The following is a 27,908-nucleotide window of genomic DNA, read 5'->3' as shown; positions in this document are numbered from 1 at the left end:
GTAAGTGAGCCATCACATTTAATATGTTGTGCCCCCCCTTTGGCAGCAATAACTTCAACCAGACACTTCCAGTAGCTGCAGATTATAAAGATGTATCGATCGGGTCCGATCACGTCATTTTCAAAGTATCGGAATAGGCAAAAAAATATCGGACGTGCCTTTTTTTAATATATATATATATATTTTAATTAAATCGTTTTGTAATTGTATTTAACGTTACAGACAAAATGTCTTACACTCATCCAGAGTCTTTAGTTTTGGCTTAAAGTAGGGCTATCAAATTTGTTGCGTTAACGGCGGTAATTAATTTTTAAAAAATGAATTACGTTAAAATATTTAACGCAATTAACGCATACGCTGCACGACCTACTCACGCATTGTCGCGTTCAATCTATAATGGTGCCGTTTTACCTATATGTAGAGCTAAAAGGCAGCGTAAAATGAGTAGAGTGAGTTTTGGCAATCTTTGGAGCTTTTTTTTAATTGGCTAAAGCCTTACAATCCCTCTCTCAACAATTAGAAATATCGTGGGAAGCAATGTGGGGAAGCAAGGTAGTAGTTGATCTTTTTCTTAACACCCTATGTTATTTCCCAAAGCAGAGAAGATATATCAATTGGTGCCACTACGCAAAGTCATGGTTGCACTTCCCATCATGCATTTGGGCAGAACAGTTAGATGGCGACAGTATCATTTACTGAAAGCTCAACAAAAACACTAGATGGCAATATTTAGTCACAATATACAAAGTCACATTTATATTTATAAGATAACTTTTGAATTCATCCTTCCATTAATGATTGCAAATTGTCCAGGCCCCGAGGGAGCAAAACAGTCCCTAATCATGATGCTCCCTCCACCATGCTTCCCGGTGGAAATGAGGTGTTGATGCTGGCAATATTTAGTCACAATATACAAAGTCACATTTATCCTTTAAGAATTACAAGTCTTTCTATCCGTGGATCCCTCTCACAGAAAGAATGTTAATAATGTAAATGCCATCTTGAGGATTTATTGCCATAATAAACAAATACAGTACTTATGTACTGTATGTTGAATGTATATATTCATCCGAGTTTTATTCATTTTTTTCTTAATGCATTGCCAAAATGTATATGATCGGGAAAAATTATCAGGAATGATTGGAATTGAATCAGGAGAAAAAAGAAAAAAAAGCAATCGGATCGGGAAATATCAGGATCGGCAGATACTCAAACAAAAACGATCTGGATTGGATCGGGGGCAAAAAAACATGATCGGAACAACCCTAGCAGATTAGTCTGGCACATTGATAAGGACTAATCTTGGCCCATTTCTCTCTACAAACTGCTGTAGTTCAGTCAAATTCCTGGGATGTCTGGCCTGAATCGCTGTCTTTAGGTCATGCCACAGCATCTCAGTGGGGTTCAAGTTTGGACTTTGTCTTGGCCACTCCAGAATTTGTATTTAGTTCTACTAAAACAATTCTGAAGTTGATTTACTTCTATGTTTTGGATCATTGTCTTTTTGCAGTATCAGTCCTCTTTTTAGCTTTAACTCTCTGACAGATGGCCTCAGGTTTTCCTGCAAAACATCCTGATAACTTTTGAATTCATCCTTCCATTAATGATTGCAAATTGTCCAGGCTCCGAGGGAGCAAAACAGCCCCAAACCATGATGCTTCCTCCACCATTCTTCCCGGTGGAAATGAGGTGTTGATGCTGGTGAGCTGTTCAATTTGTCCTCCACACATGATGTTGTGTGTTATTCCCCAAAAAATCAACTTTGGTTTCATCAGTCCACAAAATATTTTGCCAATACTTCTTTGGAGTGTCCCAGTGTCTTTTTGCGAACATTAAACAAGCAACAATGTTTTCTTTTTAGACAGCAGTGGCATCCTCCATGGAGACTTCCCATAGTTCTACATATAGTTGATGTATGCACAGAGATATTGATTGGACTGTGCCAGTGATTTCTGTAAGTCTTTAGCAGACACTCTAGGGTTCATTTTTACCTCTCTGAGTATTCTGCGCTAACATAATCTTTGGTGGACGGCCACTCCTTGGGAGAGAAGCAAGAGTGCCAAATTCTCTACATTTGTAGACAACAAGTCACTGGGCGGCGCTGCCAGCCTTACACAATGTCACTTTTTAGCTACATAAACATGTCGTCGGTTCTGCCCTTCCAGTTTGAACCTGAGCAGAAAAGTGATGAGCAGGACAGCACTGTTGTCCAGGCCCTGAGGCAGCAAAACAGCCCCAAATCATGATAGGGGATGAGGTGTTGATGTTGGTTAGTTGTTCCATTTTTCCTCCACACATGACTTTGTGTGTTACTCCCAAACAATTCAACTTTGGTTTCATCAGTCCACAAAATATTTTGCCAAAACTTCTGTGGAGTGTCCAAGTGCCTTTTTTGTGCACATTAAACGAGCAACAATGTTTTTATTTAGACAGCAGTGGCTTCCTCTGTTGGAGTCCTCCCATGAACACCATTCTTGGCCATAGTTTTACATATAGTTGATGTGTGCACAGAGATATTGGACTGTGCCAGTGATTTCTATGTCTTTAGCAGACACTTTAGGGTTCTTTTTTACCTCTCTGAGTATTCTGCGCTGAACTCTTGGCGTCATCTTTGGTGGACGGCCACTCCTTGAGAGAGAAGCAACAGTGCCAAACTCTTTCCATTTGGAGACAACTTCTCTGACTGTCGACTGATGAACATCCAGACTTTTAGAGATGGTTTTGTATCCTTCCCCAGCTTTATACAAATTAACAATCCTTGATCGAAGGTCTTTAGATAGCAGTTTTGACCAAGCCATGATGCACATCAGACAACGCTTCTCATCAAGACAATTCTTACCAGGTGTGTGTTTTATTGTGAGCAGGGCAGCTTTAAACCACTCATCAGTGATTGGGCACACACCTGACTTAGAATGTTTGGTAAAAATTGGTTTCAATTGTTTAAGTCCCCTTAGGCAGAGGGTTCACTTACTTATTTTTCCATTGCTGTCATTGTTTGCATGCTATCCTCATTAAAATAGGAAAACCCATAAATGTTTAGGTGGCTTTAGTTAAAGCACTGTTTTTTCATCTGTTTGATTTTGACAAAGAATCTGACTGAACTACAGGAGTTTTGTCGAGAAGAATGGGCCAAGTTTAGTTCTGATCGATATACCAGACTGATCTGCAGCTACAGGAAGCGTCTGGTTGAAGTTATTGCTGCCAAAGGGGGGCATTGAAAATAATATTAAATGTGATGGTTCACTTACTTATTTTCATCTTTGAGATTTTGACAAAGATCAGATGGGCAGGGCAGGTTTAAACCACTCATCAGTGATTGGGCACACACCTTACTTAAAATGTTTGGTAAAAATTGGTCTCAATTGTTCTTTAAGTCCCCTTAGACAGGGGGTTCACTTACTTATTTCCCCCCTTCTATCATTGTTTGCATGCTATCCTCATTAAAATAGGAAAACCCATAAATGTTTAGGTGGTTTTAGTTAAAGCAGACACTGTTTTTTCATCTGTGTGATTTTGACAAAGAATCTGAACTACAGTAGTCTTGTCAAGAAGAATGGGCCAAGATTAGTCCTAATCGATGTACCAGACTGATCTGCAGCTACAAGAAGCGTCTGGTTGAAGTTATTGCTGCCAAAGGGGAGGGGCACAAAATATTAAATGTGATGGTTAACTCACTTATTTTTCACTCTCCTGTCATTGTTTGCATGCTATCCTCAATAAAATATGAAAACCTATAAATGTTTGGGTGGTTTTAGTTAAAGCAGACACTGTTTTTTTTCATCTGTGTGATTTTGACAAAAATCAAATCACATTTGATGGTGATTTTATGTAGAAATGTGAGAAATTCCAAAAGGCTCAGATACGTTTTCATACCACTGTAATACAGAACTCGCAATTAGCTGAATGGTGGAGGGCGGTGCATCCGTCTAAAGCACAGAATCAGAACAGTATCAACTTTTATGAGCCGACAATTGCCCGTGGAGTAACTTTTTTTGTTTTTCTGATTTGTGGTGTTAATGGCACGTTTTTTTTCCCCACACGGGCAGAAATAATGGAGATGGCGAACGTTTTTGAAAATATTGTGGCCATGGTGAAGCGGCACCCAAAAGGGATCCCCATCAAAAAAATTAATAAGTATTACAACAAGAGATATGGTTGTGACCTTCCTACAGCCGACATGGGATTTACGTCCAATGCCGCACTGTTAACCTGTATGGATGAAGACTTGTTCGTAGAGGAAGACAGGGTGTTTTACAAGCACTCCAACAGCGATGACTGGACAGTTGAAACTGAAGAAACTTATGACTACACAAAAATAAAAAAGGAAAAAAAGAAGAAACAAAAAATGGAAAACTTGGTGACCATGTTGAAAGAATTTCCACAAGGGATTCCCATGAAGAATCTGTGTACGGTCTACAGGGAGAAACACAGCCATAAGCTGAAGTGGAACGCTTTAGGCTTCAGTTCCATTCCTGCAATGCTAGCAACGTTGAGCAACGACCTGGTAGTGATAGGGCAGCTGGTGATTCACAGGATCCACCAGCCTCAAGATGCATATGGAGCTGAAATATCAGCAACAGGGACACCTCAGACCCTTCCTGGTGAACCTCTCTCCACTGGATCCACGCTCGCTGATGATGAATTGGACAAACAGCGTCTTTACAAGAGAATTGCAGAGGTCAGTCAGTAATATAGCTATTGATATAACAAAGCTACCATGTATGTTATTCTATTTTTCTTCTTTTTGTTCTCTACCCACGACATCGTTCATACACCAAAACAACCAGAACTGTCACGAGACGTGGGCTCTCTTTCGTTGGACGCCCTAAAAATGACTGTTTGCCTAAAAACGGGAGTTTTTGAAACACAAAAGTTTTGCTAAAAATGTACGGTTTGGCCAAAATTTGCCATAAACTTACCCATTCATTTTCTAAAGGGCAAAATTTCCCATTCATTTCCAGTGGCCTTATTCGCCATTCATTTCAATAGCACAAAAACTTCCATTCACTCCTATTGATTTCCAACTCAAGTGACTCAACAGGGAGTGGCCCAATTTGAATAGGAAGTGAAACCGAAATGTCCCAAAATCAACAGGAAGTGACCCGATATCTACACGAAATCCGATATGCCTCAAAATCAATAGGAAGTTATCCATAAATGCCCCAAAATCAACGTGAAGTGAGCCAATATGAATGGAAGTCACCCTGAACTGCCCCTCAACCAACATGACGTGTCCCCGAAAACCCCCCATGTCAACAGGAAGTGACTCAATATGAACAGGAAGTGAACCCAAACTCCCCCATATCAACAGGAAGTTACCCCTAAATGCCCCCTAATCAACAAGAAGTGACCCAATATCGACACAGTCTGAGATGCCTCAAAATCAACAGGAGGTTACCCCTTAATGCCCCAAAATCAAAAGGAAGTGACCCAATATTAACAGAAAATCATCCTGAACTGCCCCCAAATCAACATGATGTGACCCCGAAATCCTTCCATATCAACAGGCAGTGACCCGATATCTACACAAAGTCCGATATTCCTCAAAATCAACAAGAAGTTACCACTAAAGGCCCCAAAATCAACATGAAGTGACCCAATATAACTAGGAAGTCACCCTGAATTGCCCCCAAATCAACATGACGTGTCCCCGGAATCCCCTAAAAACAACAGGAAAAGACCCAATATGAACGGGAAGTGAACCCGAAATGCCGCAAAATCAACAGGAAGTGACCCCATATCTACACAAAATCTGAGATGCCCCAAAATGAATAGGAAGTTACCCGTAAATGCCCCAAAATCAACAGGAAGTGACCCAATATGAACAGGAAGTCCCCCTGAAATGCCACCTAATCAATATGACGTGACTCCGAAATCCCCCCATATCAACAGGAAGTGACCCAATATAAACGGGAAGTGAACCCGAATTCCCCCATATGAACAGGAAGTTATCCCGAAATGCCCCCTAATCAACAGGAAGTGACCTGATATCTACACAAAGTCCGACATTCCTCAAAATTAACATGAAGTTACCCCTAAAGGCCCCCAAATCAACAGGAAGTGACCCCAAAATCCCCCCTATCAATAGGTGACCCAATCTGAACGGGAAGTCACCCTAAAATGCCACCTAATCAATAGGACGTGACCCCAAAATCCCCCCATATCAACAGGAAGTGACCCAATATAAACGGGAAGTGAACCCGAATTCCCCCATATGAACAGGAAGTTACCCCTAAATGCCCCCTAATCAACAGGAAGTGACCTGATATCTATACAAAGTCCGACATTCCTCAAAATTAACATGAAGTTACTTCTAAAGGCCCCCAACTAAATAGGAAGTGACCCCATATGAACAGGAAAACACCCTGAACTGCCCCCAAATCAACATGATGTGACCCCCGAAATCCCTCCTAATCAACAGGAAGTGACCCAATACCGACACAAAGTCCGTGATGCGTCAAAATCAACAGGAAGTTACTCCTAAAGGCCCCAAAATCAACAGCAAGTGACCCAATATAAACAGGAAATCACCCTGAACTGCCCCTAAATCAACATGACGTGCCCCCCGAAATCCCACCATATCAACAAGAAGTGACCCGATATCTACACAAAATCCGGGATGCCCCCAAATCAACATGACGTGACCCCTGAAATCCCCCCTAATCAACAGGTGACCCAATGTGAACGGGAAGTGAACCAGGACTCCCCCATATCAACAGGAAGTGAACCCGAAATGCTCCAAAATCAACAGGAAGAGACCTGATATCTACACGCAGTCCGAGATGCCTCAAAATTGACAGGACGTTCCCCCGTAATGCCCCAGAATCAACAGGAAGTGACCCCCAAAATCAACAGGAAGGTACCCAATCTGAACAGGGCCAAAGCAGTGACTATTCCCAAGATGCATTTTGCAGGGCTTTTCCACAGATTTCTGTATTTCATTACTTTTCTAGTTTTCTTAGTGACTATTTCTTTCTGGTCACGCAGTACTTATATGTAATGAGTTTATAATTAATAATCCTTCAAGCATTTATTGTTGTTTTAATTTTTACACCATTAATGCAAATGGTCTGCTCACATAACAAATCCCAATCAAGTTGGAGACATCTAATGGTTAATAAGTGTAACTGCAGTGCTAAACTTTGACCAGCTCCCATCCATTCGACATTCACTTTGAAGGCAACATGCATATTGGCCCTAAACCGACGATGATATTATTGAATGATTTTACTGCATCATATACCGAGGATGTGGGGCGGCTGGGACCGTTGGGGGGGGGGTTGATGAGACAGTTCCCTTCTAGTCGCAGAGCCCGCCATTCCCGCACCTCTTTTAGCGCACCACATACATTAGAACGTACTCCATGGGGGGGGGGGGGGGGGGGGGGGGGGGCTTCGGCAAGGGGTGGTGGGATGAGCATCTGGAAAGAACTTCTATGCTGCGGTCCCACTGCCCTCAGCCGGACTCTCCTATTTTAATGCATACACTGCACTACCCTCCCCAGACAATCTCATCACGGTGCTGGGTAATGCATGCCAGTCAGGGACCTGGCAGCCACAGTAATATGGTGGTAGGTGGGTCCCACACTCTTTCTCTATGGCGTGGCTCCTAGGATGTGGCCCCCTCTTCGCTTGGCTGCTGGTTGCAGGGATGGGATGGGTGGGGGCCCGCGGCGACGGCTCCTCGGCGCTCTCCTGCTTCCGCCTTCCCCCTCTCTTTTTGGTCTGGGCATTCTGCTTGAGATCTGCCGCGGGTAGCTGGTCGGGTGGTGGTGGGTCGGCGGGGGGTGGCTCACACCGGGTGGGGAGCCTCTCTTGCCCTGGGTCTTGTAGGCCGTGGGGGTCCCATGGTGCGCCGTGCCAGCTGGGGGGTGGTGGCGGTAGTGGAGGTGGCCTGGGTGGGCGGGCGGTAGTGTGGGCTGGTGTGGGGGTTGGTGGCGGGTCCCCTCATTCCTTCCCTGAAGGCTGGTTAAACGGGGTGGTCTGGGGGACCAACCTGGGTCCCGGGGGGATGACTGCAGTCTCCTTGCTGAAGCTGCGAGAGGCTGGCGAATAGGCATGTGCCGGTATGAGATTTTGACGGTACGATAACCGTGAGCAAAAATACCGCGGTTTCATGGTATTGCAATTATAGCTCCCCAAAATTTTGAGATGTATGGGTTAAAAAAAACAAAAACTTTTTTCCATTGAACAGGATTTTTTTTTTCAGACCATAGTTGCAAATTGGAACATGAATATATTGTTAAAATAAATAAATTATCAATAAAAAAATATTTGAAATAAAATTAAAATAAATATAACTTATAGACTATACTTATAGCCATAGCTCAAGTTGCACAAGATTACAGCAAGAAAAAAATAATTTCTATAAAGTAAAAACACTAAAATTTTTAAAAATTTATACTGCATGACTTTTTTTTGAGGGTGGAAAAGCTTAAGTGAAGTTTCGCCATTTTCAGCCACTGTGTCAACTCTAGTCTACATGATGTCATGCCTTTGTGTTAAAAAGAACATAAGGAATTCATAAGTTAGGTAAAAATGCATAAGTTAGTTAAAATGTCAATATTGTTGTGGAAAGGTTTCATCTAAAAAAAAAAAAAAATTTTTAAACACATTGGGAGTGAGACCTCACCTTGATCCAGCGAACGTGGATTTGTGCTTAGGGCAAGATCATCGTTCGCAATTAGCGATCTTTGATGCTATCACTTTTTCCCCTTCATTCAAGCGAATCAAGCTTGTTTTCTCACTCTGCGGCTGTAACACTCAACGAAGTTGCTCTCCCAGCTGAGCCTAGGCTAACGTTCATCTTTGTAAGCTTTTACTTAGTTTGTATATTGAATTTGAAAGGAAAATGTATGTTTTGTTTTTGGCGAATTTTTTCCATGGTGCTAATCTGTGGAAGCTACTCACATGGAAAAATCTAATTGTACAACATTTTAAATGTATTCATTTTGTATATTAAACTTACCACGATTTGAGAGCTCAATAAATTGAAGAACAGTACGCCTCATGTTTGGAGTAATTGTTTTTGGGTTAGCTGGCTGTGTAGCCGATAGCGTCACTCTCACACACAGCAACTAAAGGGAGGGGGTGAGCGCTGCTGCGCCAAGCCGCTTCTGGCTGCATTTTTGACACAAGAAAAATAGCGAATACCGTCCTACGGTCTGACGGAAAATTTTAGTGGTTTTGAAACCGCGACGTTTTCACACCACGGTAAACCGTGAAACCGGTAACCGGCACATGCCTACTGGCGAACCTCCCGCGACTGGTCGGAACAGTCAATGCACAGCTTTTCCACTTGTCTGCATGGGAGTCACGCATGACTGGGTGCAATTAGACACACTCAAAAAGAGAAACTTCAGGTGCCAGAACTAGTGATCAAGCAGCATAGAATAGGATGTAAACCTATCCACACTTACAAGGGACTTAAACAATACTGGGTTCTACACCTCACATTGCCGATTCGTGTACGATCCACTCCACCTAAGCACATCCCCCCACCCCACCTTCCTTTTTCATCTGGGTCATCAGGCCCCCCACGTGGTGTCAATACAATTGCTCACGATAGCGCTACTATATTCATCGTACATGAAGGTATCTGACCCTTTAGCCAGACTGCCAGAATCACGCTAGCCGTACCGCTGGGCCTGCGCTGGCGCAGCTCCAGCGGAAATCCGATAACCTGGCCAAAAGGCCAAACTCCGCGCGTTCACCTTAGTCTTAACTAGAGGTGTGCGAAATTTCCGATTCTTAGATTATTCGTGATTCGGCCGTGGAAGATTTGAGAACGATTCACAAACATCCAAATTCCGATTATTTAAATATGTCAAGTAAAGCGGAAGTAAAACATACTCAGCGCGCCGCGCGGCCTTTGGGACGCAATGAGGAACGGAGCAAGAGTAGCTAAACATCATGCTTGTCATTACCCGGCCCCTCAGGTAATGCCAATGCTCAACTCACGGCTCTAGCTCAACACATGCCGCGAGATTAAAAAAAACAACAACATACCTGACTGCTGCCGACAGCTGCTACAAAGTACGTCCACATAATGGTACGGTAGATATCATATTTATATAGGACTAGATGCAAAATAGACTCGGTGGCGTTAGCAGCACATCTGGAGAAAGCTAGATGCGGGCGTTAGTAAACGGCCGCCATCTTAAAGCAGTAGACTTCCCTGCAAGGCTGTTGTAGCAAACCTTCCAAGCGAACCTAATTAACTTTTTATCTAAAATACTCCTAAATCGGTAAAATATCGACTTGAATCTATCTTTAAAATAGTTTTAAAACGTTCATATGTCGAAAGTAGACAAAAGGGGAATTATGGAATAACGGGAGCAATTTTAACAACTTTAACGGTTGATTCACAACAATAATATAATGGAATGTAGTTTAAAGCTGCTGATACAGAATGGGGATTTGAGTATATTATTTATTGTTTTTAACTGTTAACTTGATACTGAAATAGTTGTATATTTAAGCCTGCGAGGCTTTTTTTATTTTTATTTTTTTTGCAGTTTTTGTAACTAATGTACAAAACATTAAAAGCAGCTTATAGCGGGGGGTGTCATCAATAATCGATTTATAATCGAATTGTAGCCTCTGAATCGTAATCGAATCGTTAGATGCCCAAAGATTCCCACCTCTAGTCTTAACCCCTTGTACTGACTCCATTTTGAAAGCTGGAAAAAGGCACTAGTAGACAATTTATTCAGGTCGACAGCGATCAAACGGCAAGGCGAAACAGAAACAGACTCAGGCGAGGAGGCAGATTCGTTCCAAAGTCACCATATCACAAGTCAACAAAAGGTTCCTCAGAGAAAATGACAATGTTTAGTTAAACATTCAGTCTTTTGAAGACTCTCGCGGGGCGGGCCGTGGGCAGGAAGAACAACAAGAACAAGAAAGTTGCAAGTTTGACACCCCTGTATTGAAGCATGTTCATCTCTTTCAGATATTTGAAAAATACCAACTTACTCAGCCACCCATGGATCGACTGGGAGTTTGCTATTACCAACAGTTTGGCAAAAAGCTTCCAGCTCAGCTCTACTCATCCATGTACGACAGTTTGGAATCATCTCTCCAGAAGAATCTGCCCACTCCGTTAGGTACGAGAGCGTTTCATTGGGATATCGTTCAGGAAAATATATTTGCTTAACCGTTTGTTATGTCCCTTCCTGAGCAGTGGAACAGGGCACTGCAGTCAAAACGGACAAAACAAGCGATGCAGTTTTTAGAGAAGCTTATAACGCTCAGGTGAGAGAAGTCCATCGAGATAATGTGCGGGCTCTAGAAGCTGTAGAGGATGATGAAGCACACCAAGTCAAGAAGAAAAGAACTGTGAATCCGGACGAGGTCGAAAGTTTGATGGAGGATGTGATACGAGACCTTGCAAAACAGGGAGAGCTGGTCACCAAAGAAAAGGTGAAAATCAAGAAAATTGGATTGAAATAACACACTTTGAAGTGTTTTTGTGAGAAGAAGTCATTCTATCAATGAGCTGTTTAAAAAACAAAATGAACCAATAGGTCACTGCCAAAGTCTTCTATTAGAATAGTGTTGTGTTTGCTCGCTGGCTGCCATTGGCAGCGCTAGACATCCAATTCATTTTAACTGGATTGGACATCTTGCGGCGACGACGCCACTGAAGCCAGAGCATTCGCAGCCAGTCTTTTCGGGACATTCCCAAAAGGAAAAGGAAGTGACTCAAAATCAACAGCAAATGTTAATTTTTAGTCACTTGGGGACATTCTTGAGTCACTTTCTTTTGAGTCAACCAAAATCAACAGGAAGTAACCTGTAAATGCTGTAAGTACCCCCCCCCCCCCCCCCCACACACTCCAAAAAGAAGTTACCGAAAATAAACAGGAAATGTTGATTTTGAGTCACTTCCTATTCATTTGGGGACATTCTTAAGTCACTTCCTCTTAAGTAACCCAAAAATCAACAGAAAGTGACCTGTAAATGCCCGAAATACACAGATAGTGACCCGTAAATGCCCCGAAAGGAAAAAGAAAGTGACCAAAAATCAATAGCAAATTTTAAAATTTGAGTCACTTTATATTCATTTGGGACATTCTTGAGTCACATCTTCTTAAGTAACCCAAAATCAACAGGCAGTGACCTGCAAATGTCCCAAAATACACAAAAAGTGACCCGTAAATGCCCCAAAAGCAAATGGAAGTGACTCAAAATCACCAGCAAATGTTGATTTTGAGTCACTTCCCATTCATTTGGAGACATTCTTGAGTCACATCCTCTTCAGTAACTCCAAATCAACAGGAAGTGACCTTTAAATGCCCCAAAATACACAAAAAGTGACCCGTAAATTCCCCAAAAGCAAATGGAAGTGACTCAAAATCACCAGCAAATGTTGATTTTGAGTCACTTCAACACAGAATCAGCAGCAAATGTTGATTTTGAGTCACTTCCCATTCATTTGGGGAGATTCTTGAGTCACGTCCTCTTCAGTAACCCAAAATCAACAGGAAGTGACCTGTAAATGCCCCAAAATAAACAGAAAGTGACCCGTAAATTCCCCAAAAGCAAACGGAAGTGACTCAAAATCAGCAGCAAATGTTGATTTTGAGTCACTTCAACACAAAATCAGCAGCAAATGTTGATTTTGAGTCACTTCCCATTCATTTGGGGACATTCTTGAGTCATATCCGCTTCAGTAACCCAAAATCAACAGGAAATTACCTGTATATGCCCCAAAATGCACAGAAAGTGACCCATAAATGCCCCAAAAGCAAAAGTAAGTGACTCAAAATCAACAGCAAATGTTGATTTTGAGTCATTTCAACACAAAATCAACAGCAGATGTTGATTCTGAGTCACCTCCCATTCATTTGTGGACATTCTTGAGTCACATCCTCTTCAGTAACCCAAAATCAACAGGAAGTGACCTGTAAATGCCCCAAAATACACAGAAAGTGACCCGGAAATGCCCCAAAAGGAAAAGGACTTGACCAAAAATCAACAGCAAATGTTGATTTTGAGTCACTTCCTATTCATGTGGGGACATTCCTGAGTCACTTCCTTTTGAGTAACCCAAAATCAACAGGAAGTGACCCGTAACTGTTCCAAAATGAAAAGGAAGTAACCGAAAATCAATAGGAATTGACATTAAATGCCCCAAAATGAACTCATTGCCTTGCATTGTTAACCACTGACGGCAATAGACGACTGATTATTTTTCTGACCCATGTATCGATAATTATCATGACATCAATCGTATCGTGAGCTATCCCACCCTTAGTCACTAACAAACAAAAAAAGATGCTGTGCAAGTGCTAGCAAACAGTTTCACTGTCCTGCTCCTTCTGCCAATAGTCAGCTCCAGCCCCCCCCCCCCCCCCCCCGCAACTCTTTCTTTTTGAATTGTTCAAAATAATAAGAAGAGACGAAGTCAAAGTACGTGAATTTACTCTGAAAATCTTCCCTACTCTTCACAGGTGATTTCAAGGGCGTGCAGCTTAATGCAACTTACTTCTAAGCAATTGGAAAGGCAAAATCCAATTCATACTACACAGGCCCTGAAAGACCTTCATTACCTGAAGAGAGAAGTAATAATTTACATACAGGTGAGCAGCCGCTTATATCTAAACAAAAGTCTCCTAATTTTTTGCATTGAATTTTTGGCTCTTTATCTTTCAGGCGACAGAAGCGTTGACGACTGTCTGTACATTGTATGAGCTGGGACAGTCTTTGGCAGCTCTAAAGAACAAGAAGCACTATGAAGAACTGAACCTGGGACCTCTCTGCAAACTCCCGGTCATCCATCGCATGTTCAAGATTGACAGTAACACAAGGGATGATGATATCCCCCAGATTGAGACAGTCGACATTTTAAAGGTGTGACTAAAGTGCTTAATGATGAGACGGGCACAGGTCCCAGAACATACGCAGAAAATGGTGCTGAAAACCACACGCAAGTGGCCACTTGCCATGCTGTGGGACTTAAAAGCCTCTTACTAAGACTTAAAAGTGGGAGGTTCAAATGGATTAGATGTCTACTAGTGATAAACTCATTCCAATTCACAGCAGAAGCTTGTTTTTGTGTTTATTAGTTGTTTGTAGAATATCCCAGAATTATTTCCTGAACAATGTATCGATAATCGTTGTATAGCCATATCGTCAGATTATCGTTATCGTGAGCTTTGTATCGCAAATCGTGTCGAATCGTCATTTTGCGGGTCTCTTCGTCGCATTTTCCTCGTTCTGAATAATTCCCCCTCAATGGGCTGAATAGTAAAACCGATGAGCCCAGTCTACCGCTGACGTCATCCACCTGTTGGGGACGCTAAAGCCCTGTAATGGTAGGCGTGGCTAACCGGCAGATTAAAAGACTAATTTCTCGTCATCTATGCTTTGCTAAATTGTTGTATATAGTCGAATCGTCTCCAAATATGATTCTAATTCACATAATAATGCCATTTAAGACTTTTTTTCTCGTGTCATATGCTCTTTAAAGTACACCCAGCTTGGCTGTCTCTCTGTGAACCTGGCTAGCTGTTGCTGCGCTAGCTTCCTGCTGCACCCGGGCCTGCCGGTTAGCATGATTGGTGCAACTGTCCTCTTATTTTTGGAAAAAAAAAAACAAAGAAACAGTAAATGCAACTGTGTTTTTTGGCATGTCAAAATACCGTTTGATCCTGGCTGCTTGCTCCCCAGATGCCGCAAATTTCCAAAGTTTTTTTTTTTTTAAATGTCGGGGGCGTGATTTGTTGGTCCAGCTTTTCAGTGCATCAACAAACCTCTGAATCTTTCAAATGACGTGAAATGTTTATAAACGACATGCAATTCTTGGGATTTGTTTTGTAAATTAATTTATGCATATTATTATTTTGTTTTAAAAACATTTTTATTAAGGTTGTTCTGATCATGTTTTTTTGCTCCCGATCAGATCCCGATCGTTTTAGTTTGTGTATCTGCCAATCCCGATATTTCCCGATCCGATTGCTTTTTTTTTGCTCCCGATTCAATTCCAATCATTCCCGATAATTTTTCCCGATCATATACATTTTGGCAATACATTAAAATAAAAATGAATAAAACTCGGACGAATATATACATTCAACATACAGTACATAAGTACTGTATTTGTTTATTATGACAATAAATCCTCAAGATGGCATTTACATTATTAACATTCTTTCTGTGAGAGGGATCCACGGATAGAAAGACTTGTAATTCTTAAAGGATAAATGGGACTTTGTATATTGTGACTAAATATTCCCATCTAGTGTATTTGTTGAGCTTTCAGTAAATGATACTGTAGCCATTTAACTGTTCTGCCCAAATGCATGATGGGAAGTGCAACCATGACTGTGCGTAGTGGCACCAATGGATATATCTTCTTTGCGTTTGGAAGTAACATAGTGTGTTAAGGAAAAGATCAACCGCTACCATTCTTCCCCACATTGCTTCCCACAATAGTTCTAACTGTTGAGGGAGGGATTTTAAGGCTTTAGCCAATTAAAAAGAGGCTCCAAAGACTGCCAAAATTTTCTCTACTCATTTTACGCTGCCTGTTAGCTCTATATATAGGTAAAGCAGCGCCATTATAGATTGAAAGCGACAATGCGTGAGTGGGTCGTGCAGCGCATGCGTTAATTGCATTAAATATTTCAATGTGATTAATTTAAAAAAACTTAATTACCGCCGTTTACGCGATAAATTTGATAGCAGTACTTTAAGCCAAAACTAAAGACTCTGGATGAATGTCAGACATTTTGTCTGTAATGTTAAAAACAAATAGAACACGATTTCATTAAAAAAAAAAAAAAAAAGGCACGTCCGATATTTTTTTGCCGATTCCGATACATTGAAAATGACGTGATCAGACCCGATCAATCGGGACATCTTTAGTTTTTATATTATTATTTTCCATACACAAGAGGTGCCGGATCTGCCCAAATACGCCCCGGAACACAGGGAGGCCAAAATCAAGAGGTCCCGGATCTTGTTCCGGCAGGATCCGGCACAAATTAACCCCTGCTCGGCGGGAAGTAAACCCACAGTATTTCTGCTAATTCTAATTGTTCAATGCTTTTGTTTTCTTGTTTTTAGCAACTTCGCAATTATAGAAGAAAGTCCAAAGAGCCCAGAGTTGACCTGGCTGAGTTTATGAAGCATCTAGCCGACCATTATAAGTGTGATTCGCCCTACGAGCTGGGCATCAGGATACAAAGCCTTGGGCTACCCATAGCGGTAAGATTTTAGTTGATTTTTCTTCTGTTGTGCAGTAATCATTAGCATATTTCGAGAGATGTGCCTGAAAATTCAGCACCAAAAATGGCTAAAACTGCATTTTCCGTTATCGGTTTAAAAGACCGAAAGTTTACCACCGAATAGTGTGAAGAACCGTAGTCGTCATCAAAACATGCGAGAAGAAAACTATTAGCTCAGAGCCGGTTTGGAAATATTTTGAGGGAACAAAGAAATATTTAACTTGTTAAATGAAGACAAATACATTACATTTTCCGCCTTACTATATTATTATTATTGATATGACGTGTTTTGATCTCAGAAAATGTAAAGTTGTTCAGCTTTACAGACAGCAAACAAGGCACTTGTGCTTTTTGAAGCTGTTTCCTTCCTTCACTTTTAACAATTTTAACTAGTGCAAAACAATGGAAGGTAAACAAATTCAGAACACTTACTTTGCTTTTCCGACATGATTCAAAACAATTCTTAATTATTTTTTTTGAATGATATAGCATTAATATTATAGCATACTACTGTATGTAATATTATTCTAATAATTATATAATTATTCATTGCCAATCAGATTTTTCATTTTAAAGCTATTCTTAGTGTAGAATCTGAATTCTGAAGTATGTGAGATTAACTCCAGAAATGGTTATTTATGTGTTGAAAATGACTTGCTTTTATTTTGAAATGTTCCCCGGAAGTACGTTTGCTAAACCGCTAACCGTAAGCTTTACACTCCACAAAAACGTGCAATTTTCGTCATTGCATGTAGTGTCAGTAATAGATTTTTTTTTTCTTTTCATTTTTCCGTTTGCACATTTACGTCATGTATGACGTCGACTATGTCCACTAGTCGGAACTGCTCTAAATAAAACACTTGACACAAAACAATTGGTGTTCAAACGTCCATCTAGTCCGGGGGTCCCCAAGCTTTTTTGCCACCAGAGGGCAGTGTATCCTTCATTATTAAACAAAATACAAAACTTTGGGACTTTTTGGATAGTTATTTTGAGGGGTACTTGTAGGGTTAATTCCGATTTATGCGGAAATTCGGGTTACGTCGCCAGCGTAGGAATGGAGCTCGTTCGTAACGGACCACCTTTAAAGAAATGAATTATATGCATGTGTATTTTTTTCAGCCTTTCGGTTTTGTTATTTGGTTTTCAGTTTCGGCCGACAAATTTGATCTCGGTACATCCCTACATACTTCTTCGTCAGCTGTTTTGAGTTATGATTAGGGCTGTCAAACGATTAAAATTTTTAACTGAGTTAATCACAGCTTAAAAATTAATTATTAATTAATCGCAATTCAAACCATCTATAAAATATGCCATATTTTTCTGTAAATTATTGTTGGAATGGAAAGATAAGCCACAAGACGGATCACATTCTACATACTGTACATAAGCACTGTATTTGTTTATTATAACAATAAATCAACAAGATGGCATTAACATTAACATTCTGTTAAAGCGATCCATGGATAGAAAGACTTGTAGTTCTTAAAAGATAAATGTTAGTACAAGTTATAGAAATTTTATATTAAAACCCCTCTTAATGTTTTCGTTTTAATAAAATTTGCAAAATGTTCAATCGAAAATAAACAAGTAGGTCGCCATTGTCGATGTCAATAATTACACAATTCTCATGGTCATAAAATCAGTCGCACCCAAGCGCCAGCAGAGGGCGACAAAACACAAGTAACAAGTGCACATGACCCTGTTCTGTCATTTTAATCTGTTTGAGCGGGACATGTGCGTCAATTGCGTCAAATATTTTAACGTGATAAATTTTCAAAATTAATTACCGGCCGTTAACGCGATAATTTTGACAGCTCTAGTTATGATACTTGAAATGAATCAACAACCAATGTTATGTCACATGAATTAAACTCCTCTCTCTGTCTCCTTCAGACAATAACTAAAGTGAATCGTCATGAGCATACTCTAATGGACGAGGCCAAAGAAACCATTCAGAAAGAACTGCAAGAAGAGACCCGGGAACATCTAAGAAAGATAAAGAAGAGTACCATCGAGTCAGTAGAAGGATTAAATTATCATATTTTTACAGGGAACTTGGACCTCAGAAAGAAATACGCATCCTTGACTGCAGCAGAGGTGGTGCTGGAAGTCTTTAAAAATGCAGAAAAGTTGTTTAATTCTCCAATGATAAAGGTAGGTGGAAGACATTCAAAGTATCGCTTTTATCGGAGACATCCCTACCATGTTTTAATTTGACTGTTAATTGCAGTATATCCAGAATTTCCTCACGCAAGTCTCAGGCAACACGCTGGCAACAGCGCTCTTTCAGTTGGCAATCTGTGGTGGATCCCTTGATTTAATGCCAGACCTGGTGCCCAAGGAGAAAACTCCCCAAACCTCTGGCAAAACGGACTCTACGGAAGACAGACCCACTATGCCAAAAATCAGTGAAGGTATGAACTGAAGCTAGGAAAGACTGCCTTAAAATCAGGCATGTGCCGGTATGAGATTTTGACAGTATGATAACCTTAAGCAAAATACCGCGATTTTGCGGTATCACGGTATTGCAATTATAGCTCTAAAATGTTATTTTGAGATGTATGGGTTAAAGAAAATTCACATATCGACATGAATATAATTTTAAAATAGGGTTGTTCCGATCATGTTTTTTTGCCCCCGATCCGATCCCGATGGTTTTATTTTGAGTATCTGCCGATCCCGATATTTCCCGATCCGATTGCTTTTTTTTTTGCCCCCGATTCAATACCAATCATTCCCGATAATTTTTCCCGATCGTATACATTTTGGCAATGCATTAAGAAAAACATGAATAAAATTCGGACGAATATATACATTCAACATACAGTACATAAGTACTGTATTTGTTTATTATGACAATAAATCCTCAAGATGGCATTTACATTATTAACATTCTTTCTGTGAGAGGGATCCACGGATAGAAAGACTTGTAATTCTTAAAGGATAAATGTGACTGTATATTTTGACTAAATATTGCCATCTAGTGTATTTGTTGAGCTTTCAGTAAATATACTGTAGCTATTTAACTGTTCTGCCCAAATGCATGATGGGAAGTGCAACCATGACTGCGTAGTGGCACCAATTGATATATCTTCTCTGCGTTGGGAAATAACAGGGTGTTAAGAAAAAGATCAACTACTACCTTTCTTCCCCACTTTGCTTCCCACGATATTTCTAATTGTTGAGAGAGGGATTGTAAGGCTTTACCAAATTAAAAAAAAGGCTACAAAGGCTAGCAAAATTCACTCTACTCATTTTACGCTGCGTTTTATCTCTATATATAGGTAAAACGGCGCCATTACAGATTGAACGCGACAATGCGTGAGTGGGTCATGAAGCGCATGCGTTAAGTGCGTCAAATATTTTAGCGTGATTAATTTTTTAAAAATTAATTACCGCCGTTAACGCGTTAAATACAATTAGAAAACGATTTAATTAAAAAATATATATATATTAAAAAAAGGCATGTCAGATTTTTTTTTGCAGATTCCAATACTTTGAAAATGACGTGATCGGGAAATATTTTTAATAAAATTTGAAATGAATAGAACTTATAGACTAAACCCACAGCCACAGCTCAAAGTTGCTAAACATTAGAACAAAAATAATTATCTTCCATAAAAAAGTAAAAACACTTCTGATTAGATTAAAATTTCATTTTCTACTTACCATATTGGCCCGAATATAAGACGGCCCTGATTATAGGACGACCCCCTCTTTTCCAGACTCAAGTTTGAAAAAGGACTTTTTGAACACCAAATTGATTTTTACACAGAAAATAATTACAGTACATCCGAAACAAATGATTCTAACAATACATTTGAGAGAAAAAGCGTGTTATTTTGCCTCATTCAAATCTTAATATCTGAACATTTAAATATGTAAACTAAAGTGCAATCACATTCGTAAATGAATGGCTTCTGGTTTTTGAAATGTAAATAAACCAATCTATTGTGATAAAACAACAAAATTGCAATTACTGTATTAACCATCTAAGTGAAGTCTAACTGTAACTGTAGTCTTGAAACAAATCTGAATAAGGAAAAACGTTGCAATAAAAAATTGCAAACTTGTTAAACTTGAGAGAAGCTGAGATCTGTCATGACAGAACATCGCTTCAATGATATCTGGCGCCATCTAGCGTCGTGAATGGGTATAATGTCCAGACCGTGAATATAAGACGACCCCCTCTTTTTCTGTCTTATTTCAATGCAAAAAAACAACGTCTTGTATTCAGGTCAATACGGTATTTCTCTCAGTCCAAGTTATGATGCAGAAATGTGAGTATGTTCACCTTTTATGGGTTAATATACCACAATTACTATTAATAATAATTAGTTGACTATTAATGGAGAGTGTGTGACTCGCATCATTATTTACACATTATAAATAAACACTCACCCTTTCTCAACAGAGAAAGTCGCCAGAAAGAAAAAACACCACAGGCTGTAATATGAAATTGCATAGACTTCATAATATAATGACGGGACGCTGGGCCGATTAATAGGGGGCCTGCATTGTTGGCGTGGCCGTCAAAGCTGACCGAGTTGAATCACAGACAAACAGCTTCTTCCGTTGAATATTCTTGTGAATAAATGCTTAAATTCCTGAATTCTTTATAGGTGTGGACGTAAAAAAGTCTCAGTTCTTGGTTAAAAGCAAAAAAAAAAAAAAAAAAAACGCAGTTAGCATTTATTTTACGTAAATATTGCGAACTATAATGCTAGTGAGTAAACAAATGTAGCGGCGGCCTTATGAAAACAAAGAGCTTTTTCCCTTGAAAATTCTTGTAAATGCTTAAATCCCTGAATTCTTTATAGATATGGACATAAAACAGTCTCAATTCTTGGTTTAAAAAAAACAAACAAACATGCAGTTAGCATTTATTTAAGTAAATATTGCGAACTATGACGCCACTTCCATAGCGGCTAATTTCTCCTATTGATTTTTTTCACAATGTTTCAAAATGCATGCATGGTACGAAACATATAATAATTACCTTGAATCTTGGAACAAATCACTCTCGAGACAATTCTTCCTGTTTGTATTCGATACAGCTTTCGTACATTTTCAACCTAAATCCAGTGTTGGATTGCTGCATGTGTTTAGAGCAGTGCTTCTCAATTATTTTCTGTTACGCCCCCCAAGGAAGACGTAAATGTTTCGCGCCCCCCCCCCCCCCCAACTCTCTGCCGCCACTGTAAATAGTATCATTCGTCTATATTACCATTATAAGTACGCCTCAGCTTAACATTGTGTCCTTTTTTTTCTGTTAAAAAAAGTAACATAGATCAACTTATAATAAAGTATAACTTTTTTAACATTGTGTTGCTTGTAACAGAAAAGACTTAACGCGCAACAATTTGCCTGAAGTTAAAAAAAAAAACAAACAAAAACTAGGCCTGCAAGCAGGACTGAACGGGCCCTCGCAATCTAGCGCAACTCGGACGTCACGCAACTCGGACTGTGTGCAGGTCAGGGTGGTGGCAGATCCTCCTCTCTAATCATCTCATTAGAACCTAACATGCTCAAAAGTCGCCTATTTACATTCCCACACCAAAGAGATAAAAACCCTTATTGGAGAGAGTACTACAAAAAAGGAGCCACTACTGAGCTGTGCAGTCAAGCCCTTATTCAAAACCAAAATTAATCTTCTAACTGGGCCAATTCGACCAAGTGTGCCAAATATTGTGGCTCTATAAACTGCCTGAGTCTCTGAAAAAAAATATTTCCTTTAAATGGCGAACAAAGGGTCGTCATGGCAACAGACAGAGACACGTGGACATGGGCTGTAAATAAGTATTTTAATAGGTCTTGAAACTACAATGATCAAACTGAAAAGAACTGGACATGTATTGGAAAAACGAGTGACTTTCTATTGCCGCTAGTTGGCGCTGTAGGGTTGATGCAAATGACCCCTACAAGGCCCTTCAGGGTAAGACTCTCAACAAGCACGGGAAGTTTGGCGCAGATATGTTGTATATCTGCCGTGTTATGACTGTTCAAAGTTTTTGGAGAGAAAAATTGTTGACAGTCATTTTCACTTTCCTGTTTGGACCCCTCCGCTTCAACGAAACTTCAATATTTTTCATCAGGCACCTGAAGACAGGTCTTAAGGCTTCCCTTATGCAGGTTTGAGGTTGATTGATTTTTTTTTTTCCCTTAGAGGAGGAGTGTCTCCCGTAAAAAAGGGCATTTCCTGTTCCCACTAGGAGGCGCCAGGCACAAATGGTAAATTTTCAATCCAGTCCTGCTCAGGCTGGTATACCTCACACACATGGCAGATTTAAAATAGATTGAACGTTGTATGAGGGAGTTATCAGTCATTTTCCGAATTCGATGTTTTGGCGAAAAAATGGCCGACTTTGGCACCCCGCCCAGGTCAGGCCCGTGAATGAAAACACACCATTTTGATAACTTAAGATTTCATATGCCTCATGAACAGTCTCGCCAATTTTGAGAATGATCAAACTAATTCCCTAGGTGCCAAGGTGTAAAATGTGCACACTGTAAATCGATAAAAAATTCACATTCAATCCAAAATACCCGATTTCCTGTTGGGTTTGGAATACGCATGCAAGAGACTTTTTGGAGCAGTTTTGTACAAGGTATTGACTCTCCGAATTTCATCCCTCTACGTTGAAAAAACCTAAATGGAGAGGCCTTTTTGAAAATTTCAAGGGGGCGCCAGTGAGCCATTTTGTTACATGTTTTCGTAACGTTGCAAGATTATTGAACGTTATGCAAAGCCGCATGTATGTCGAAATTTTTGTGAGTTTTCGTGCATGTTCAAGCCTCCAAATGTAAACTCCTACTGTGAACCGATAAAAATTTCACATTTGATCCAAATTACCCGATTTCCTGTTGGATTTGGAATATGGGTGCAAGAGACTTTTTGGAGCAGTTTTGCATAAGGTATCTACTCCCCAAATTTCCTTGCTCTATGTTGAAAAAACCCAATAGGAAAGGCCTTTTTTAAAACTTCTTTCTGTCGCCACTAGTTGGCACTGTAGAGTTGATGCAAATGACCCCTACAAGAACCTTCAGGGTATGACTCTCAACAAACACGGAAAGTTTGGCGCAGATATGTTGCATATCTGCCGAGTTATGACTGTTCAAAGTTTTTGGCGAGACAAATTGTTGACGGTCATTTTCACTTCCAGTTTGGACCTCTCCGCTTCAACGAAAACTCAATATTTTTCATCAGGCACCTGAACACATGTCTTGAGGCTCCCCTGAAACAGGTTTGAGGTCAATAGATTTTTTTCCCTTGGAGGAGGAGCCTGTCTCGTAAAGAAGGCCATTTCCTGTTTCCACTAGGGGCGCCAGGCCTAATGGGTAATATTTCAATGCAGTCGTGTTCAGGCTGGGATATCTCATAAACATGCTAGAAATGAAAAAGATTGAACGTTGGATCACGGAGTTTTTAATCATTTTCTGAATTTGGTATTTTGCCTAAAAATGGCCGACTTTGGGACCACGCCCAGGCCAGACCCTTGAATGAAAACACACCATTTTGAAAACTTAAGATCTCATAGGTCTCCTGAATAGTCTGACCAATTTTGAAGACGATCCAACTTTATCCTTCAGCGACAAGGTCTCAAATGTAAATCGATAAAATTTCGCATTTGACCCAAAATTTCCGGCTTCCTGTTGGGTTTGGAATATGGGTGCAAGAGACTTTTTGGAGCAGTTTTGTACAATGTATCGACTCACTAAATTTCATTGTTCTACGTTGAAAAAACCTAATAGGAAAGGCCTTTTTGAAAATTTCAAGGGGGCGCCACTGAGCCATTTTGTTAATTTTTTTTATAGATTATCAAAATCTACGCAAAGTTGAATGTATGTGCAAATTTTGGTGAGTTTTCATGCATGTTCAAGCCTCCAAACGTAAACTCCAACTGTGAACCGAAAAAATTTCACATTCAATCCAAAATACCCGATTTCCTGTTGGATTTGGAATATGGGTGCAAGAGGCTTTTTTGAACAGTTAGGCATAAGGTATCTACTCCCCAAATTTCATTGCTCTACGTTGAAAACCTGAGAGGAGAGGCCTTTTTGAAAATTTTAAGGGTCAAGGGGGCGCCACTGAGCCATTTTTTGACATTTTTTCAAAACGACGCAAGATTATCAAAATTTACGCGAATCTGCACGTATGTGCAAATTTTGGTGACTTTTCGTGCATGTTCAGGCCTCCAAATTGGCCATTTTCATTTGCCATGAAAAAAGAAGAATAATAATAATAATCCTTTGCATTACAATAGGGCCTTCGCACGTCTAGTGCTCGGGCCCTAAAAAAGTCACATCCAAACTGTAAAAATACACTCAAGGTACATTTTTGACCATTTGATACTGAAAAATAAAATGTAATAAAATCAGTAAATAATAACAAATTCAAATTGATTAGAAACATTTACTCTTCAGGACAACATGCCAAAAAATTTGACCGAAAAAAAAAACAAAACTGAATAGAAGGGGGGGGGGGGAGTCTTTGGACAGAAGGAAAGTTTTTATTTTCGCTGATTCACCACAGTGCTCACTGGTTTACTGATATAACACTGACAAAGCGGGACGATTGTGACAATCGGCAATATTCGGCACATTTTCGCTGAAAAACAATCAAGCGGCTTATCAATGAGATTGAGGTCTAATGTCTTTAAGTGGCGTCTTAACTGATTTGGCTTCTCCGCTATAATCATTTTTAGACTCAGTAAACAGTGGTCTTTCCTCATTTCCCACTATATTAAAAGTCAAAGGCAAACGGCCCGAAAAAAGCGCATTCTCGGCGGCCGAGGGAGAACCGTAGGTGAGGGCGGTGGTCGTGACGATCCCAAGCCGAAAACGGCACTTCTCGGCCGGACACGTGAGAACCGAAGAAGACAGTGGGTCGCTGCGTGAGTCCAGCTCTGCATGAGTCTCTTCCGTGTGCTCTTGCTTACTTCAAAAATACTGCACGCACTTTGAAAATGGGAGCGCCACTGCCACCCACGGAGTGGATGTGCAAGTACACTTTATTCTAGTACGGCAAAAAAAAAAAAAAAAAAAAAAAAGCATGTTCCCCGAGGTCACTCGCGCCCCCCCTGGCATCGCTCTGCGCCCCCCTGGGGGGGGCGTGCCCCACCATTTGAGAAGTACTGGTTTAGAGAATAACTGTGACCGAATTTGACCGAATGCTGAAGCGGAGTAGGACAGCCTCCTACTTGAAGGCGTAGCGCAGTATCTGGGGAATCTGTCCCGTCAATATAATTATGAATAATATTAGTTGAATATTAATGGAGAGCGAGAGAAAGAGACAGAGCACGTGTGTATGACTCGTATCATTATTTACATATTATACACACACACACACACCAAACCTCTATCAACACAGAAAGTCGCCACAGAGAAAAAAAACACCATAGGCTGTATTATGAAAATGTTATTTTGAACAGATGTTTACAATGGCGGACGACTTTACAAAAGTAGGGTAATGGTAGCGACGAAACTAGTTAGCTGTCTTGGCACGCTAACTAGCCACGTTAACAAGCTTACATTATAGTATTTGTTTGACCATCGCTAGACACACGAAACACTCTGAAGTGAACTCTCGTAGCTGGTGGGAAACGTTCATCACAGGGTTAACTTACCTTAAATTTTGTGTAAAGTGACGGATGATGGTCACATAAATGTGAAAGCATGTCTTGCACGTCGGCTGTCCTTCCTCCTCTAAGCCGCGGCCGTCTGTTTCTTTTCGGTAGCCAAAATACTCCCATACTAGACTAGACTTTTTTAAGGGTGAAGGGTGTAGTTTCGACAGCACCAGCAGTGTCACCAACAGAGCAAAAACCGAAAGGAGCAGAGGTGAGTGCTGCAGCTCCAAGCCATTTCTCGCTGCATTTTTGGGACATAAAAAATAGCTAATACATTACTACGGTATGACGGCTTTGAAACCTTGACGTTTCCATACCATGGTAAATCTTGAAACCAGTAACCGGCGCATGCCTACTTAAAATGTACTGTCACAACTAGGCATGTGCCGGTTACCGGTTTCACGGTTTACCGTGGTGTGAAAACGTCGCGGTTTCAAAACCACTAAAATTTTCCGTCAGACCGTAGTACGGTATTCGCTATTTTTCTTGTGTCAAAAATGCAGCCAGAAGCGGCTTGGCGCAGCAGCGCTCACCCCCTCCCGTTTTTTGCTGTGTGTGAAAGTGACGCTATCGGCTAGCCAGCCAGCTAACCCAAATACAAATACTCCAAACATAAGGCGTACTGTTTTTCAATTTATTGAGCTCTCAAATCGTGTTAAGTGTAATATACAAAATGAATACATTTAAAATGTTGTACAATTAGATTTTTCCATGTGAGTAGCTTCAACAGATTAGCACCATGGAAAAAGTTCGCCAAAAACAAAACACACATTTTCCTTATAAATTCAATATACAAACTAACTAAAAGCTTACAAAGATGATTGCTAGCCTAGGCTTACCTGGGAGAGCAACTTCGTTGAGTGTGACAGCCGCAGAGTGAGAAAACAAGCTTGATTCGCTTGAATGAAGGTGAAAAAGTGATAGCGTCAAAGATCGCTAATTGCGAAAGATGATCTTGCCCTAAGCACAAATCCACGTTCGCTGGATCATGGAGAGGTCTCACTCCCAATGTTTTTCTTTTTAAATTTTATTTTATTTTTTAGATGAAACCTTTCCACAACAAAATTGACATTTTAACTAACGTATACATTTTTAACTAACTTATGAATTCTTTGTTCTTTTTAACACAAAGGGATGACATCATGTAGACTAGAGTTGACAGAGTGGCTGAAAATGGCGAAACTTCACTTAAGCTTTTCCACCCTCCAAAAAAAAGTCATGCAGTATAAATTTTTTTAAAAATTTATTCAGAAGTGTTTTTACTTTTTTATAGAAATTATTTTGTTCTTGCTCTAATCTTGAGCAACTTGAGCTGTGGCTGTGAGTATAGTCTATGAGTTATATTTAGTTTAATTTTATTTAAAATATTTTTTTAATTGATAATTTATTTATTTTAACAATATATTCATGTTTCAATTTGCAACTATGGTCTGAAAAAAATAATCATGTTCAATGGAAAAAAGTTAATTTTTTTTTACCCATACATCTCATAATTTTTTGGAGCTATAATTGCAATACCGTGATACCGTGAAACCGCGGTATTTTTGCTCACGGTTATCGTACCGTCAAAATATCATACCGGCACATGCCTAGTCACAACCAAGTCCCTTTATTATGTTTCTGTCTTTCAGGCAAAGTGAAACAGTACCTAAAAGAGAGCCTTTCCTCGATGAACTCGGCCAATCATTTGGCTGATATTGCCATCTTAGAGGGGAAATTGACCAAGCACTTCAAAGTCAAAGACTTTCCTTCCTTGGGTCAAGGCAGCTTCTTGGGTTTTCTGGTTAAACACATACAGGTACCAAGTGCACTGTAAACACTGCCAATTGTCAATTGTAGAGTTGTCCGATATCGATAAAAGTATTTTAAAATGATAGGAAATATCGAAATTGGTTTTGGGCCAATATGCACGTTGCCTTCAAAGTGAATGTAGAAGCCTTCTGCCTTTGTAAAACGGCTGGTCACAGCTTAGCAGAGCAGTAATGCTTATTGACCATTAGATGTCTCCAAACTAAGATGCATGGGATTTGTTATGTCAGGGT

General features: G+C 40.1%; 1 protein-coding gene across 1 annotated transcript in view; it reads left to right on the top strand.

Annotated features, from left to right (window-relative positions):
* Positions 1–27,908, top strand: part of wu:fj29h11 (uncharacterized) — a 101,897-nt gene that overhangs the window by 12,919 nt on the left and 61,070 nt on the right. Inside the window, exons 3-11 of the mRNA XM_057826172.1 lie at positions 4,047–4,678; positions 10,954–11,107; positions 11,185–11,423; positions 13,457–13,585; positions 13,659–13,856; positions 16,074–16,214; positions 18,131–18,391; positions 18,468–18,651; positions 27,498–27,664. Of these exons, the coding sequence (XP_057682155.1) occupies positions 4,052–4,678; positions 10,954–11,107; positions 11,185–11,423; positions 13,457–13,585; positions 13,659–13,856; positions 16,074–16,214; positions 18,131–18,391; positions 18,468–18,651; positions 27,498–27,664 (2,100 nt within the window). The 5' untranslated portion in view covers positions 4,047–4,051. The remainder of the gene's footprint in view (positions 1–4,046; positions 4,679–10,953; positions 11,108–11,184; positions 11,424–13,456; positions 13,586–13,658; positions 13,857–16,073; positions 16,215–18,130; positions 18,392–18,467; positions 18,652–27,497; positions 27,665–27,908) is intronic.

Source organism: Corythoichthys intestinalis, chromosome 21 (genome assembly GCF_030265065.1).
Source record: "Corythoichthys intestinalis isolate RoL2023-P3 chromosome 21, ASM3026506v1, whole genome shotgun sequence".
Classification (NCBI taxonomy): domain Eukaryota; kingdom Metazoa; phylum Chordata; class Actinopteri; order Syngnathiformes; family Syngnathidae; genus Corythoichthys; species Corythoichthys intestinalis.
Note: the sequence above shows the minus strand (reverse complement) of the source record. Positions and strands in the feature narration are given on the sequence as shown.